Source organism: Neolamprologus multifasciatus, chromosome 7, assembly GCF_963576455.1.
Source record: "Neolamprologus multifasciatus chromosome 7, fNeoMul1.2, whole genome shotgun sequence".
In the NCBI taxonomy this organism is placed as follows: Eukaryota; Metazoa; Chordata; class Actinopteri; order Cichliformes; family Cichlidae; genus Neolamprologus; species Neolamprologus multifasciatus.
This window is the reverse complement of record NC_140445.1, coordinates 59,290,569-59,308,964: the sequence shown is the minus strand read 5'-3', so window position 1 is coordinate 59,308,964 and position 18,396 is coordinate 59,290,569. Positions and strand designations below refer to the sequence as shown.

Here is an 18,396-nt window from a genome sequence, read left to right as displayed (position 1 = left end):
AAAGTCTCATTGTACTGTTTTTTTGCATCGCACAGTTACTTTTTTTGTGACGCAATTGTGAGTAACTGTGCGTCACAATACAATATTATATGAGGTAATTTTAAAAAGTAGAACGATACAGTCCTTTTGAGTTACAGAATCGGAACGCTTTTCTTGGTTCCGGTGTTGTGCCAAAAAGTGATTGCCCTGCCAAAAACTGATTTCCAATGTTTCCGTGTATTTTTTTTATGTGTAATATCTTATGTATGTTGGTAAATAGACTTCGGTGAACAGCGTTTACAAAGGGGTTATATATAGAATTAAAAAATTATCTGTTTTTTCAAGTATCTTTAGAGCTCTGTGTTATTGTACTTACATTATAACCAATCTGGTCCTTTATCCTCGTTTAAAATATTTTTACAGAACTATTGTCATATTTGCTGCCTTTTCTGCTGTCCTCTTGGCCAGCTTACTCTGACAAAATACATTTTTAATGTTAATGAGATTTTTTTAACTGCATAAATAAAGGTATATAAAAGTCACTGCCAAAAACTGATTGCGGCTTCTACCTTGTTACACGAATGTTGTTTGTGTCTCAATATGACTTTATGTCATCCATGAGGGATGCGTTTAACATATGTTTCACATATTATAGCCCAACAAGTTACTTATAGCAGTTTAAATACGACCAATCAGTTTTTGGCAAATACCGGAAATCACTTTTTGGCAGACAATCACTTTTTGGCACAACACCGGTCGTACGGACGTTTTAGAGTGCAACACAAAGGAGTCACGCTTGCAAGATATCAACACTGACAGTTGGTACAGGTTTTTGTGTGTTTGCTGTTAAGCAGTGGAGTAAACCATGGAGGTCCTGGGAGGACAGTTTAGCGACATGACTCCACAGGAGCTGGCGGCTCCTGTCAACACCGTAGCTGTGAGTGGGGGGGGAAATGGCAATAAAGTTCACATTTTTTCATGATGAAACATGTTAGGCTTGTCTAAGTACAAACCTTGCTGGAACAATTGAGACAACCTACTGCAACTAGAAAAAGCAAGATGCAAGGCACCAGAGCAGTAGTGCTCCTGAACCCGAGGAGCTTGTTTCTCCAGTCTCAGAACCATCTACTGATGTGGTCCCGACACAGGAGAATCTTGGTCCTCAACCTGAAGAGCTTCATTCTCCTGTCTCAGAACCGCTTGTACTCATCATCAGCGGTGATGCAGTCAGCCTCTCTGATCAGATCATATAGACCAGGGGTAGGCAACTCCAGGCCTCGAGTGCCAATACTGTGCCGATACTGTCCTGCAGGTTTTAGATGTGTCCTTGATCCAACACAGCTAATTCAAATGGCTAAATTACCTCCTCAGCATGTCTTGAAATTCTCCAGGGGGCTGGTAATGAACTAATCATTTGATTCAGGTGTGTTGACCCAGGGTGAGATCTAAAACCTGCAGGACACTGGCCCTCGAGGCCTGGCGTTGCCTACCCCTGATGTAGACAGTGCTAGAAGCAGTTATGACCTTCTTGCCATATTGGCAGAATAAATGACCTGGAAGCTGTTGCACTGTCTATACCTGTAAACTCCAGGACACGTTTACAAACAATTTTCGTTGTTATTTGCGCTGCAGCTGCAGGTTAGGGTGGAGTTACTGTGTGTGTGTGTGTGTGTGTGTGTTGTGTGTGTGTGTGTGTTTACAAGTAGTTTTAAACCTTGTGATCCACAAAACAGCATAACAGTAAAAGAAGAATTGACTGCGTTACAGTCAGTGCGGGAGCGGCGGCTTTGCTCGTGCGTGATTCATTTGCAGTTTGGACGCACGTGAACATCTCCTGCCCTGATAGCGGCTGGAGGAGGACTATTCTCCGCCTGTGAGCGCTTTGGCACGAGCGAGGTGCCCACGGCAGCACCCGCTGCTTGTTGAGAGTAAGAGCAACAAGCGCTTTCACGTCAAAAGTTGTCATAAATAAGCCTCCAATAACACCAGAAAAAGTCGCCAGATTTGTCGCTACACTGTAAAATCGAATTAGTTCCCAGAACTCAAAAAAATTGAGGAAACTCGTTGCCTCAAGAAAACTGAGTAAAGCTTAGCTAAAATGACTAAATTAGGATAACTTGTTTATTTTGAGTACTCTGTACAAGTTCATTTGTTCCCAGAACTGAAGAAAATTTGATCAAGTTTATGTAAGATGACCAAGTTAGGGCAACTTACTCATTTTGAGTACACTGTACGGCCTTGTTAGTTCCCAGAACTCAAAAAAATTAAGGAAACTCGTTGCCTCAAAAAAACTAAGTAAAGCTTACTTAAGATGACTGTTAGGAAAACAGCCATCATTGCAAGTCTGCAGTATTAAGAATAACTTGATATTTCTGACTGTACAATACTAATTGTTTACTTACTGACAAACATTTCAAGTTCAAACTAAATGAAAAAACAATTTGTGGTAACCTGAATATGATTAAAAATAATTAACAACACTTTTTGTAATGATGTTAAAATCAGCCCAACTTTTATTTTCAAACACAACAAAGTATAACAGCCAACATACTGGACACTGTTCTGCTGAACAACAAACAATTATATTGCCATCATGGTTATAATCTGACAATGAAACAAAGTCTCAGATGTAATTATTCTGAAAATAAGTTTAGGCCTACCTCAAGTTTGTTTTGTACTTACATTACTTATATAATCAAAATAAAATATTTGTTGTTCTGTCACAAGTGCAGTCTCTAATTTAAACAACACATTTGTTTTGCATTCCAACACATGAGCTGGAATGTTGTATTATTTTAAGGATGGCTTGTTTCCAGTCCAGGCATTACTGCCTAAATGACTATCATGGATCGAGGTGATCCAAATGTAGGTGCAGAAGAAAGTCTTTAACTTCCCTTAAGTACAGTGGCAGTGGATGTGGGTTGGAGATGCAATGAGCTTGAACCTGCAGGCGACCATCTTCACTGACCACACCATCTGTGACGGAGGACTCATCTCTCCTGTTGTCCTGCAAGCAAACAATCATATTTTTTGGAACATGAACTGAATTGCTTTCTTAAAACATTTTTTTCTGCATTTGGTATAAAACAGACTCCAATTTACACAATCTCAGGCCCCCTCCCACCAGAGAGGTGACATTCAATGTCCCACTGTCAGTCTGGATAGCTGTGACCACCACCCAACACACAATAATGTCATGAAAGCATCATTTTAAAAAGGGCTATGCAAACATGGCCAATAACTTCATTCTAATGATGTGCAAAATGATTTGGGCACAAAACAAATTTTGCTGTTAGAAAACTTGCAGACGTCACTATATACAGTGTAGACCCTCTAAACTAAGTTTGGGGGATGTGATCTTTCAAGAAATGCAGACCAAACTGTTGTTGTTTGTTTACTTACACAGCATGTCTTGTAGAATTAACTGGAGTCAACAGCAACAGCATAGTGCGGTCATATCTCAAGTCTAATAACAGAAGACAGGAAAAGATCAGTAAAGAAACAACTTCCCCAAACCAAAGCACAAATAAAACAATAAGTAAAACAGGCTGATCTAAAGTATGATTAAAGTTCAGCCTGATTAATATAAATGTCACTGGCAGTTGCTAATATATTGGAAAACCAAAATACTTACCACTGAGTTGATGCCTTTCTGTCCAACAGCAGGAGTGCTGGTCCCGAGCCTCAAAGACAGCAAGAAGCAAGCAGAGGGAGAAAAAGCAGAACATTTTTCAGAAACTGATTTGATCCTTAATGGCTGTGCAATTATTGTAACAGAGTTTGCTTATGTTGTTAAATAAAGGCTAGATTTGACATTAATAGATGCCACAGATGTTCAAAAGCTGCCACAAAGCATGAAAAAATGGACGTCTCTGAAAAACGTTGGAGCATTTTTACAAATATGTGATGTCTTGATAAATTGAGCATATATTTGAACTTTACACATCTACATTGTCGCCTGAAAATATCTTAAAAGTTTATTTTGTGACCAGAAAAAGTAATAAGTTTTTTAGCCGTGCTCCTCTGCCATTGCCAACAAATGGATCCGCCTTTTCCCCAGACTACCCTTTCTGGGTCACAAAATAACCTTTTAAGATATTTTCAGGCAAGAATGTAGCTGTGTAATGCTCAAATATCTACTTAATTTATCAAAATATCACATATTTGCAAAAGTGCTTCCACGTTTTCGGAGAGCTCTGTTATCCACCAGCGGGATAGCTGACCGGGAGGTCAAGGCTCAGAGTCTGCGAGCACAGCTAACTCATGGCTTATTCTTTTCAATCCCCCTGCACTCTTTTGCTTCTCAGGTTAAAACATGATATATAGTTAGTTAGTTAGTTAGTTAGTTAGTTAGTTATGGCTATGGATTGAAAATAACCCCACACCCCACCCTAATGGCTGCACCTCCCGAAGAATTTTGTCTGGGCCTTTATTTCACTTTTGTTATTTCAAACAATCAACAGAAAATTTCACAGACATAGTGTTATGTAAGGTTTTTAAGGCTGTGGTGTTAATTTTTAAGTAATATGAGCCCAGCGGCAGCAGCAACGCTAGGCTAACACTAACTAGCTAGCAAGATTATAAACCTGGTGCTAAACTAAGAGAAGCAACAAAATCAGTTTGAATAAGAGTAAACATTTACTCACCAAGTCAGTGTATCAGGTAAGATTCACAGCAATGAAAACAATAATATCCTGAGCTGACGCTTTTCCAGGTTTGCTCAACATATTCCATAACAAATGCTGGCGCCATGAACATGCGGACTGATCCAAGAGGGAGGAGGACGGTAGTGACGGGGCATTTTCAAAACACATCTTTCATCCTTCCGCACTGAGAAACAAAACGTCCATCTTACTTAGTTTCTCTAAGTTAAGACAACTCAAATAAATTGAGTTTATCAGCATTTTTGCATAAAAAGTACTGGTAACTTATTTAAATCGAGTTCTGATAACAAATTGATAAAAACTGAGTTCAGCCTATTTAATATTTTTTAATTAAACACAATATTACATTTTACAGTGTAGTCGCTTTTTAGAAAAAAAAAAACCGACGCTAAGGGGGTTTGAAAACTCCCTAATATAGCGACAAAATCGCTAAGTTGGCAACACTGTTTTCAGGGTATTTAAAAAAATTCAAAACAAAACAAAACCGTGCATCTCAAAGGGCATTCTCTGAGCATGCGCAGAATTACGCACAGCTGTCCTGTGATCCTGTGATCGAACAAAGGATCAAAGGCTCAAAGAGCGCTGACGTCAAATTCGCGGCCACAAAAGTCCTTAAATACCCCCTCTTCCCTTCGCAAACAGTTTTACTTGGAAACATTTTCAGAAACAGCGCGTTGTGTTTTGCAAACCAGAACCTTTTAGAAGGGACTATTTTTAAACTTAAACAATTAAGCAAACATTTTTTCTTGTCGATACTTTGCATTAAACGTTTAAAGAAATGTCACACGAAACATTTAATAATTCACAGTCTGACAGAGAGATTCGAGAGGAATCACAAAGACTGTATGGGTTGATGGAGAGAGAAATACCTGACCCTATGGAGCTTCAAATGAAAATACAAGAACTCCAGTTGGAGTTGAGCACCCTAAAGTGCAAAAGAATTATTATAAAGATCATTTCCATCAGTCAAGAGATGAGCTTAAACACATGAAGGCTCAGGCTAAAAAAAATCAGACACAGGTGGAATCTCTGGAGGCTAAACTCCAGGAACAGGAAAAGAACATTCAGACAATGCACCATGATTTTTTGGAAAAGGCAGAATCTCTCATTGAGCAGAACAGCAGCATTGCTGCTCAGTTGTCTCAGATTGAAAGTGAGAGAAACGAGCAAAAGAAAGAGAACACAGATCTCAAGGACTCTTTAGAGAGACTTGAGCAGCAAGTGGGAGAAGCTCACCATAAAACAATAAAAAAAGAAGAGATAATAGAAAAACAAACATAGTGAAATATTTCAGAAGACAGAACTCACAGTTGAGCTGAAAAGAGAAATTTGTACTCTTCAGCATCGGTTGAGACAGGCACTGCATGAAAAGCAGTCACAGGTGGAATCTCTGGAGGCTAAATTGCAGGAGCAGGTAAGCACAATTCAGAGGATGCACCATGACTTTCAAGAGAAAGAAGAATGTCTCCTTAAAGAGAACAGCAGCATTGCTGCTGAGATAAAAAAATTAAAAACAGAGAACACAAATCTCAAGAAACATTTAGAAAATCTTGAGTATCAAGAAAAGACAACAGAAAGTCTGACACTACAAATATTTCTGTTGGAAGAAAAAGTCAAAAAGCAAAGTGTCAAGATTGTTCATAAACAAGAGCTCATAGATGAACTTTATAAACATCTTATAATGAAAAGAGAAATAATTAATAATCTTAAGGATGAGCTGAAAAGGGAGGAGGAAGAAGAAATATTAGCTGCTGTTCACAACATCACTGGTGAACCTCTGCAGCAGGAGAGTCTTGCTCATGAACTTGAGGGGCTTGTTTCTCCTGTCTCAGAACCATCTCCTGATGTGGTCCCGACACAGGAGAATCTTGCTCATGAACTTGAGGAGCTTGTTTCTCCAGTCTCAGAACCATCTCCTGATGTGGTCCCGACACAGGACAATCTTGGTCTTCAACCTGAAGAGCTTGATTCTCCTGTCTCAGAACCATCTCCTGACGTGGTTTCCGACTAGTAGTGGTTCATGGCGTCATGGTGCCAAACGCCTACTTAAAATAGGTTTAGGTGTTGCCGCAGTAGGCCTTATTATACCTGCAGCTTACTGGGGCTTTTCAATGCTTAGCAGTGATTGCCTATTTAACTCTGTCTATAGCCTCATTGAGCCATATTGCTACCTTAATGATGGATTAGTTCCCTTTTAAAGACTAGTAATGATGGACTGCTTTTCATCCACAGTCCAGAAAACCATACGTTGTTCATGTTAGACAACATGAGCAACATTTAGCTAACTCGTGCTCTCATTTTTCTTTTCTTTTGCCTCTCACCCCCAACCAGTCGTGACAGATGGCTGCCCCTTCCTGAGCCTGGTTCTGTCAAAGGTTTCTTCCTGTTAAAAGGGAGTTTTTCCTTTCCACCGTGCCTAGTGCTTGCTCACAGGGGATCATTTGATTGTTGAGGTTTAATTTGCTTGAACTAAAAAAGTTCAACATTCTGGTGAGGGGTTCACATAGTAGGGAGCACTACAAAAGCTACAAATCTTTTAAAAAGATTTGTTAGCTGCAAATAAAAATAAAGAAAACAATTTTTGAAAAACATCTCTTACGTCTCTGTTTATTTGCTTAAATGAACACTTGTATTTTTTGTCATAGAAGAATATACATTGTCTTAAGTAAGTTTAATAATTTTAAATTTAGCCCTGTCACGGTTCTGGGTCAGTTTGACCCAGTATTTTGAGTTGTTATGTTTTGGTGTGTTTTTGCATTATGGATTGTTTTCTTATTCTCTTGTGGTGCTTTTGTTGGTTATGATGATGATGATGATGATGATGATGATTATTAATAATAATAATCTATGTTTTAGTTATTCTTGTTTAGGGATTAGTTCTTAGGTTTTGTGTTCTCGTGTTTATTGCTGGTTTAGTTCAGTGTCTAGTCTGTCTCTCTCTGTCCAGTCCGTGTCTTAGTTTAGTGTGTATTGTTTCCTGTTTTATTTTGAAGGATTGTGTCTTATGTCAGTGTGTCCAGCTTTGATCCCCTGACTCGTTAGCCCCAATCTCTCCCAGCTGTGTCTCCCTCCTGTTTTCCATTCCCTGATTACTTCCCTGTGTATATTAGCCCTGTGTTTGCCCTTGCTCAGTGTTGCGTCGTACCATCGGGTTATACCTGTGTGTTTTCTTGTTCAGTTCATGATTTGTTTTCTCCAGCAATAAAGTTGAGGTTTTGAGTTACAATTCTGTGTTCGAGTCCTGCATTTGGATCCTCATCTCCGCCTGCTCGCACACAGAGCCCTGACATTACCAGCATAGAAGCATTCACAGTCATTACACTGTTTGTACACCATATGTGAAAAAAAGAAGAAAAACAGAAAGCCAAATTAGAAATACCTCTAAGCAGTAGAAGGTTGTTGACAGTAGCAAGCTACAGGTCTATCAATATCTTACTGTTTAACTTTTGTGTCAACTAGATTGATATTAATGAAGTCAAGGTTAAGTTCGTTTTTAAATTTTAGTAATGGTGGTTTCAAAATATTTTCAATGCACTGATAGGTGATCCAGAAGTAGAGGAGTCATCAGTGAATAATGAAACTGGAGATGTCACTTCTAGAGCAGGACATCTGACTTAAGTCTAATGAACCACGTGCCATTCATTTCTCTTAAAATTTTATCACAGTAGTTCATTAAAGAAAACACGAGAGTGCGAGAGAGAGAGAATATGAACTTAGATTAAATAAATTAATCCAATAAGTAAGAAAGGAAACATTTTAAAGTCTCATTGTACTGTTTTTTGCATCGCACAGTTACTTTTTTTGTGACGCAATTGTGAGTAACTGTGCGTCACAATACAATATTATATGAGGTAATTTTTAAAAAGTAGAACGATACAGTCCTTTTGAGTTACAGAATCGGAACGCTTTTCTTGGTTCCGGTGTTGTGCCAAAAAGTGATTGCCTGCCAAAAACTGATTTCCAATGTTTCCGTGTATTTTTTTTATGTGTAATATCTTTATGTATGTTGGTAAATAGACTTCGGTGAACAGCGTTTACAAAGGGGTTATATATAGAATTAAAAAATTATCTGTTTTTTCAAGTATCTTTAGAGCTCTGTGTTATTGTACTTACATTATAACCAATCTGGTCCTTTATCCTCGTTTAAAATATTTTTACAGAACTATTGTCATATTTGCTGCCTTTTCTGCTGTCCTCTTGGCCAGCTTACTCTGACAAAATACATTTTTAATGTTAATGAGATTTTTTTAACTGCATAAATAAAGGTTATATAAAAGTCACTGCCAAAAACTGATTGCGGCTTCTACCTTGTTACACGAATGTTGTTTGTGTCTCAATATGACTTTATGTCATCCATGAGGGATGCGTTTAACATATGTTTCACATATTATAGCCCAACAAGTTACTTATAGCAGTTTAAATACGACCAATCAGTTTTTGGCAAATACCGGAAATCACTTTTTGGCAGACAATCACTTTTTGGCACAACACCGGTCGTACGGACGTTTTAGAGTGCAACACAAAGGAGTCACGCTTGCAAGATATCAACACTGACAGTTGGTACAGGTTTTTGTGTGTTTGCTGTTAAGCAGTGGAGTAAACCATGGAGGTCCTGGGAGGACAGTTTAGCGACATGACTCCACAGGAGCTGGCGGCTCCTGTCAACACCGTAGCTGTGAGTGGGGGGGGAAATAGCAATAAAGTTCACATTTTTTCATGATGAAACATGTTAGGCTTGTCTAAGTACAAACCTTGCTGGAACAATTGAGACAACCTACTGCAACTAGAAAAAGCAAGATGCAAGGCACCAGAGCAGTAGTGCTCCTGAACCCGAGGAGCTTGTTTCTCCAGTCTCAGAACCATCTACTGATGTGGTCCCGACACAGGAGAATCTTGGTCCTCAACCTGAAGAGCTTCATTCTCCTGTCTCAGAACCGCTTGTACTCATCATCAGCGGTGATGCAGTCAGCCTCTCTGATCAGATCATATAGACCAGGGGTAGGCAACTCCAGGCCTCGAGTGCCAATACTGTGCCGATACTGTCCTGCAGGTTTTAGATGTGTCCTTGATCCAACACAGCTAATTCAAATGGCTAAATTACCTCCTCAGCATGTCTTGAAATTCTCCAGGGGGCTGGTAATGAACTAATCATTTGATTCAGGTGTGTTGACCCAGGGTGAGATCTAAAACCTGCAGGACACTGGCCCTCGAGGCCTGGCGTTGCCTACCCCTGATGTAGACAGTGCTAGAAGCAGTTATGACCTTCTTGCCATATTGGCAGAATAAATGACCTGGAAGCTGTTGCACTGTCTATACCTGTAAACTCCAGGACACGTTTACAAACAATTTTCGTTGTTATTTGCGCTGCAGCTGCAGGTTAGGGTGGAGTTACTGTGTGTGTGTGTGTGTGTGTGTGTGTGTGTGTGTGTGTGTTTACAAGTAGTTTTAAACCTTGTGATCCACAAAACAGCATAACAGTAAAAGAAGAATTGACTGCGTTACAGTCAGTGCGGGAGCGGCGGCTTTGCTCGTGCGTGATTCATTTGCAGTTTGGACGCACGTGAACATCTCCTGCCCTGATAGCGGCTGGAGGAGGACTATTCTCCGCCTGTGAGCGCTTTGGCACGAGCGAGGTGCCCACGGCAGCACCCGCTGCTTGTTGAGAGTAAGAGCAACAAGCGCTTTCACGTCAAAAGTTGTCATAAATAAGCCTCCAATAACACCAGAAAAAGTCGCCAGATTTGTCGCTACACTGTAAAATCGAATTAGTTCCCAGAACTCAAAAAAATTGAGGAAACTCGTTGCCTCAAGAAAACTGAGTAAAGCTTAGCTAAAAATGACTAAATTAGGATAACTTGTTTATTTTGAGTACTCTGTACAAGTTCATTTGTTCCCAGAACTGAAGAAAATTTGATCAAGTTTATGTAAGATGACCAAGTTAGGGCAACTTACTCATTTTGAGTACACTGTACGGCCTTGTTAGTTCCCAGAACTCAAAAAAATTAAGGAAACTCGTTGCCTCAAAAAAACTAAGTAAACCTTACTTAAGATGACTGTTAGGACAACAGCCATCATTGCAAGTCTGCAGTATTAAGAATAACTTGATATTTCTGACTGTACAATACTAATTGTTTACTTACTGACAAACATTTCAAGTTCAACTAAATGAAAAAACAATTTGTGGTGACCTGAATGTGATTAAAAATAATTAACAACACTTTTTGTAATGATGTTAAAATCAGCCCAACTTTTATTTTCAAACACAACAAAGTATAACAGCCAACATACTGGACACTGTTCTGCTGAACAACAAACAATTATATTGCCATCATGGTTATAATCTGACAATGAAACAAAGTCTCAGATGTAATTATTCTGAAAATAAGTTTAGGCCTACCTCAAGTTTGTTTTGTACTTACATTACTTATATAATCAAAATAAAATATTTGTTGTTCTGTCACAAGTGCAGTCTCTAATTTAAACAACACATTTGTTTTGCATTCCAACACATGAGCTGGAATGTTGTATTATTTTAAGGATGGCTTGTTTCCAGTCCAGGCATTACTGCCTAAATGACTATCATGGATCGAGGTGATCCAAATGTAGGTGCAGAAGAAAGTCTTTAACTTCCCTTAAGTACAGTGGCAGTGGATGTGGGTTGGAGATGCAATGAGCTTGAACCTGCAGGCGACCATCTTCACTGACCACACCATCTGTGACGGAGGACTCATCTCTCCTGTTGTCCTGCAAGCAAACAATCATATTTTTTGGAACATGAACTGAATTGCTTTCTTAAAACATTTTTTTCTGCATTTGGTATAAAACAGACTCCAATTTACACAATCTCAGGCACCCTCCCCACCAGAGAGGTGGCATTCAATGTCCCACTGTCAGTCTGGATAGCTGTGACCACCACCCAACACACAATAATGTCATGAAAGCATCATTTTAAAAAGGGCTATGCAAACATGGCCAATAACTTTCATTCTAATGATGTGCAAAATGATTTGGGCACAAAACAAATTTTGCTGTTAGAAAACTTGCAGACGTCACTATATACAGTGTAGACCCTCTAAACTAAGTTTGGGGGATGTGATCTTTCAAGAAATGCAGACCAAACTGTTGTTGTTTGTTTACTTACACAGCATGTCTTGTAGAATTAACTGGAGTCAACAGCAACAGCATAGTGCGGTCATATCTCAAGTCTAATAACAGAAGACAGGAAAAGATCAGTAAAGAAACAACTTCCCCAAACCAAAGCACAAATAAAACAATAAGTAAAACAGGCTGATCTAAAGTATGATTAAAGTTCAGCCTGATTAATATAAATGTCACTGGCAGTTGCTAATATATTGGAAAACCAAAATACTTACCACTGAGTTGATGCCTTTCTGTCCAACAGCAGGAGTGCTGGTCCCGAGCCTCAAAGACAGCAAGAAGCAAGCAGAGGGAGAAAAAGCAGAACATTTTTCAGAAACTGATTTGATCCTTAATGGCTGTGCAATTATTGTAACATAGAGTTTGCTTATGTTGTTAAATAAAGGCTAGATTTGACATTAATAGATGCCACAGATGTTCAAAAGCTGCCACAAAGCATGAAAAAATGGACATCTCTGAAAACGTTGGAGCATTTTTACAAATATGTGATGTCTTGATAAATTGAGCATATATTTGAACTTTACACATCTACATTGTCGCCTGAAAATTATGGAACGCCAGGACTGCCATAATGAATTAATTAAATACACCATTAAATAATTAATTAAATGTGGCAATAATTAATTAAAATGGGAAATAATTAATTAATTAAATAGTTATGACACATGTAATTAATTAATTATTGGCACATTTAATTAATTATTTATGTATTTCACATTTTAGTTAATTATTGACACATTTAATTAATTATTTAATGATATATTTATTTATTTCATTTTGGCAGTCCTGGCGCCTGGCTCTCATCATGAAATAATTTTATCTGTCAACTTCACCCATCAAACTCAGGGGGCGGGGTTAACGCTGATCGACTCAAAACCATTGCTTTGGCCTGGTGGCCATTGTTTTTAGCAGGCAACAACCAGCATGTGGAAACTAACAGAACTAAACTTTGAAAAACCCTGTTTGTGTGTGTCACCAAATACAGTTTTAATATTTTTTTTAGCCGAGAATGTAGTGGTTTAATCTTCATGTGTCTGGTCGGTTTCTCAAGATAGAGCCTCTTTGCAAAAGTGCTTCGATGATTTCGGAGATGTCTGCCCAGTCTCGCGGCAAAGCGTGTTTAGACCCGCTCGCCTCGCAAGCAATCGAGCTGTTATTACCACCGACAAAGCGCAGGCCCCGGTACACAGCTGTAATAATCCCGCTGACACGGACATCTTTTACTGAGGTTATATTTATCAGGGTTTTATTTCCTGATGTTCTTATGTGTCCTACGTGTTTCAGTCGCCAATTCTGAATTATAACTAATATTAAAAACATGTTTAAGGAGGAGAGAGAGCAAATAAACTTGATTAACAGCTGATCTTTGGGTTTTTGTTCAGTCATCAGCGTGACCTGTGTATAAACGCATAAAAGAGATAACGTTGGTGTTTCCGTCATGTAGTAACTGCTTTAACTGTACAAAGGTTGTTCGAAACTATGACACACATACAGACGTCATGATGTTCGGCTAATATTTTTATTGTGAATATTAATCATGGACCTGTACACCACGGAGCAAGATCAGCATATCCACGATATCTTCAGCTCTCTGAGGTAACACAGCGTTTCCCAGCTGACTAATCTAACGGTCATCTACGAATAATTCACGGGTCATATCAATATGATTTTACAGAAAAGCATCCTTAATACTGCCAACTATTCCAGAGACGTGAAAATCTACAGCATAAAGAACACAAAAATATAGCAGTCTAACGCAACACTGTAACAGAGATGAACCGTCAGTTTGTCAAAGCGGAATGAAAGCGATTGGTTGAACAGGTGAACCTGTGCTTAGAAAACCTATTAAAAAACAGATGATATAATATTTCTGTCCAGGTTGCAGTCTGCATTATGAACATGTAGTTGGAAACTCTGCTCCTCTCGGTGGAAATGCGCCTTCTCCTTCCTCTTTGTATAAAAACATTTTAAAAGTCAGTTTAATCTCAAAATTTACTGTTAAATCCAAAACACACCAGATAAAGAAAAGCGAATAGTTCAGTCTAACACATGTGCCTGTGAACCATTAAATGTCTGTAAAACTGTGCAGTTATGAAACGTAACTTTAACCTCAGCCAAACCGATTTGCTCAGTTGTAAATAAAACAGCGAAGTAAACGTGACCCGACAGACAAAACCTGAGTGAATTAAGTCCAGCGTTTAACCACTGAGAGCTAAAACTCAGGTGAGGTTTCAAAGCTGTGCCGGTGATTGGACATCAGCCGCTGATGAAGCGGGTTCGCCTATAAAGTGCTCTGTTGGGAAACAAGCTCCAGCAGCTCTGCGCTCAGGAAAAACTATATTTACTTATCTTGTGCAGAAAAATGTGCTGACGTTGCGTAATATCGAGCACCGGCTGCCCAGTTAAACTGTGACTATCACCAAGTAACGTGGGCGTGTTTCTTGAATTAGCAGCAGGTGTTAAACAACTGACAGGTGAGGAGGAGGATGCATGCAGGTAAACTGAGGGCCTGTTGAGCTGATCGCTGGTTTCGTGAGAAAAATGTCAGCTCGTTCTTTATGTTACAGAAGCACAGAGACACAAGACCAGGTGGAAAGAGACGATCGTTCGGTGAAAATGAGAATTTGCGAATGCAACACGTGGAACACGGAGAGTGGAATATGTAAACAAACCGGTTAACGTAACCCCCTCGGTGCACTCTGCATGCTGACTGTTAGCAGAGCTACTGAAATCTCTGAAAACATCTGAGCACCTTTGCAAACATGTTCTATGTTGACAACCTGACCCGACATGTGAAGATTACAGCGCGACATTTGCAGCTAAAACACTGTTAAAAGTGTAGTTGGTGACAGAAAAACGGGGTATTTTAAAACTACAACACCAACATTGCTGCCTGTGATTTGAAATGTATTCTGGGATACCTGGCTGCCCCAAGTCTACACAAGCAATCGATTATCTAGGATCGACCTGTTTTGACTTACTTTGCACGGCAACCAATCAAATGTTAGAGAAGCAGCATGGGCAGCGTTAACCCCGCCCCTGAGTTTGATGGGTGACAGATAAAATTATTTCATGATGAGAGCCAGGCGCCAGGACTGCCAAAATGAAATAAATAAATATATCATTAAATAATTAATTAAATGTGTCAATAATTAATTAAAATGTGAAATACATAAATAATTAATTAAATGTGTCAATATATAATTAATTAAATGTGTCAATAATTAATTAAATGTGTCAATAATTAATTAAAATGTGAAATACATAAATAATTAATTAAATGTGTCAATAATTAATTAATTACATGTGTCATAACTATTTATTTAATTAATTATTTCCCATTTTAATTAATTATTGCCACATTTAATTAATTATTTAATGGTGTATTTAATTAATTCATTATGGCAGTCCTGGCGTTCCATAGAAATATCTTAAAAGTTTATTTTGTGACCCAGAAAAAGTAATAAGTTTTTTAGCCGTGCTCCTCCGCCATTGCCTACAAATGGATCCGCCTTTTCCCCAGACTACCCTTTCTGGGTCACAAAATAACCTTTTAAGATATTTTCAGGCAAGAATGTAGCTGTGTAATGCTCAAATATCTACTTAATTTATCAAAATATCACATATTTGCAAAAGTGCTTCCACGTTTTCGGAGAGCTCTGTTATCCACGAGCGGGATACCTGACCGGGAGGTCAAGGCTCAGAGTCCGCGAGCACAGCTAACTCATGGCTTATTCTTTTCAATCCCCCTGCACTCTTTTGCTTCTCAGGTTAAACATGATATATATATATATATATATATATATATATATATATATATATATCGTTAGTTAGTTAGTTAGTTATGGCTATGGATTGAAAATAACCCCCACACCCCACCCCTAATGGCTGCACCTCCCGAAGAATTTTGTCTGGGCCTTTATTTCACTTTTTTATTTCAAACAATCAACAGAAAATTTCACAGACATAGTGTTATGTAAGGTTTTTAAGGCTGTGGTGTTAATTTTTAAGTAACATGAGCCCAGCGGCAGCAGCAACGCTAGGCTAACACTAACTAGCTAGCAAGATTATAAACCTGGTGCTAAACTAAGAGAAGCCACAAAATCAGTTTTAATAAGAGTAAACATTTACTCACCAAGTCAGTGTATCAGGTAAAGATTCACAGCAATGAAAACAATAATATCTTGAGCTGACGCTTTTCCAGGTTTGCTCAACATATTCCATAACAAATGCTGGCACCATGAACATGCGGACTGATCCAAGAGGGAGGAGGACGGTAGTGACGGGGCATTTTCAAAACACATCTTTCATCCTTCCGCACTGAGAAACAAAACGTCCATCTTACTTAGTTTCTCTAAGTTAAGACAACTCAAATAAATTGAGTTTATCAGCATTTTTGCATAAAAACTACTGGTAACTTATTTAAATCGAGTTCTGATAACAAATTGATAAAAACTGAGTTCAGCCTATTTAATATTTTTAATTAAACACAATATTACATTTTACAGTGTAGTCGATTTTTAGAAAAAAAACCGACGCTAAGGGGGTTTGAAAACTCCCTAATATAGCGACAAAATCGCTAAGTTGGCAACACTGTTTTCAGGGTATTTAAAAAAATTCAAAACAAAACAAAACAAAACCGTGCATCTCAAAGGGCATTCTCTGAGCATGCGCAGAATTACGCACAGCTGTCCTGTGATCCTGTGATCGAACAAAGGATCAAAGGCTCAAAGAGCGCTGACGTCAGATTCGCGGCCACAAAAGTCCTTAAATACCCCCTCTTCACCTTCGCAAACACAGTTTTACTTGGAACATTTTCAGAAACAGCGCGTTGTGTTTTGCAAACCAGAAACCTTTCAGAAAGGGACTATTTTTAAACTTAAACAATTAAGCAAACATTTTTTCTTGTCGACACTTTGCATTAAACCTTTAAAGAAATGTCACACGAAACATTTAATAATTCACAGTCTGACAGAGAGATTCGAGAGGAATCACAAAGACTGTATGGGATGATGGAGAGAGAAATATCGGAGCCTATGGAGCTTCAAATGAAAATACAAGAACTCCAGTTGGAGTTGAGCACCCTAAAGTGCAAAAAGAATTATTATAAAGATCATTTCCATCAGTCAAGAGATGAGCTTAAACACATGAAGGCTCAGTTGTCTCAGATTGAAAGTGAGAGAAACGTGCAAAAGAAAGAGAACACAGATCTCAAGGACTCTTTAGAGAGACTTGAGCAGCAAGTGGGAGAAGCTCACCATAAAACAATAAAAAAAGAAGAGATAATAGAAAAACAACATAGGGAAATATTTCAGAAGACAGAACTCACAGTTGAGCTGAAAAGAGAAATTTGTACTCTTCAGCATCGGGTGAGACAGGCACTGCATGAAAAGCAGTCACAGGTGGAATCTCTGGAGGCTAAAATGCAGGAGCAGGTAAGCACAATTCAGAGGATGCACCATGACTTTCAAGAGAAAGAAGAATGTCTCCTTAAAGAGAACAGCAGCATTGCTGCTGAGATAAAAAAATTAAAAACAGAGAACACAAATCTCAAGAAACATTTAGAAAATCTTGAGTATCAAGAAAAGACAACAGAAAGTCTGACACTACAAGTATTTCTGCTGGAAGAAAAAGTCAAAAAGCAGAATTTCAAACTTGTTCATAAACAAGATCTCATAGATGAACTTTATGAACATCTTAACACGAAAAGAGAAATAATTAATAATCTTAAGGATGAGCTGACAAGGGAGGAGGAAGAAAAAGTATTAGCTGCTGTTCACAACATCACTGGTGAACCTCTGCAGCAGGAGAGTCTTGCTCATGAACTTGAGGGGCTTGTTTCTCCTGTCTCAGAACCACCTCCTGATGTGGTCCCGACACAGGACAATCTTGGTCTTGAACCTGAAGAGCTTGATTCTCCTGTCTCAGAACCATCTCCTGACGTGGTTCCGACTAGTAGTGGTTCATGGCGTCATGGTGCCAAACGCCTACTTAAAATAGGTTTAGGTGTTGCCGCAGTAGGCCTTATTATACCTGCAGCTTACTGGGGATTTTCAATGCTTAGCAGTGATTGCCTATTTCACTCTGTCTATAGCCTCCTTGAGCCATATTGCTACCTTAGTGATGGATTAGTTCCCTTTTAAAGACTAATAATGATGGACTGCTTTTCATCCACAGTCCAGAAAACCATACGTTGTTCATGTTAGACAACATGAGCAACATTTAGCTAACTCGTGCTCTCATTTTTCTTTTCTTTTGCCTCTCACCCCCAACCAGTCGTGACAGATGGCTGCCCCTTCCTGAGCCTGGTTCTGTCAAAGGTTTCTTCCTGTTAAAAGGGAGTTTTTCCTTTCCACCGTGCCTAGTGCTTGCTCACAGGGGATCATTTGATTGTTGAGGTTTAATTTGCTTGAACTAAAAAAGTTCAACATTCTGGTGAGGGGTTCACATAGTAGGGAGCACTACAAAAGCTACAAATCTTTTAAAAAGATTTGTTAGCTGCAAATAAAAATAAAGAAAACAATTTTTGAAAAACATCTCTTACGTCTCTGTTTATTTGCTTAAATGAACACTTGTATTTTTTGTCATAGAAGAA

At 38.7% G+C, this 18,396-nt stretch overlaps 1 protein-coding gene, 2 long non-coding RNA genes and 1 pseudogene across 4 annotated transcripts; 2 read left to right on the top strand and 2 right to left on the bottom strand.

The window, feature by feature from the left end:
• Positions 1-2,404: 2,404 nt before the first annotated feature.
• On the bottom strand, positions 2,405-5,262 carry LOC146515707 (uncharacterized). 2 transcript variants are annotated; one of them, XR_014874884.1, is made up of 4 exons: positions 4,626-5,262; positions 3,614-3,662; positions 3,382-3,445; positions 2,405-2,986 (listed from the first exon to the last, which is right to left on the bottom strand). It is a non-coding gene; the product is annotated as an uncharacterized LOC146515707 (long non-coding RNA). The 2 variants fall into 2 exon arrangements; XR_014874883.1 differs by lacking the exon at positions 4,626-5,262 and having other exon boundaries at positions 2,407-2,986; positions 3,614-3,806.
• A 78-nt stretch (positions 5,263-5,340) lies between these two features.
• Positions 5,341-6,654, top strand: LOC146515706 (uncharacterized; annotated as a pseudogene).
• A 4,168-nt stretch (positions 6,655-10,822) lies between these two features.
• On the bottom strand, positions 10,823-16,487 carry LOC146515705 (uncharacterized). The gene is made up of 4 exons (XR_014875295.1): positions 15,937-16,487; positions 12,017-12,065; positions 11,785-11,848; positions 10,823-11,387 (listed from the first exon to the last, which is right to left on the bottom strand). It is a non-coding gene; the product is annotated as an uncharacterized LOC146515705 (long non-coding RNA).
• Positions 16,488-16,586: 99 nt separating this feature from the next.
• On the top strand, positions 16,587-18,244 carry LOC146515704 (uncharacterized). Its single transcript, XM_085168031.1, has one exon. The coding sequence runs from the start codon at positions 16,739-16,741 to the stop codon at positions 17,942-17,944; it is 1,206 nt and encodes a 401-aa protein (XP_085024157.1). The 5' UTR covers positions 16,587-16,738; the 3' UTR covers positions 17,945-18,244.
• Positions 18,245-18,396: the final 152 nt, after the last annotated feature.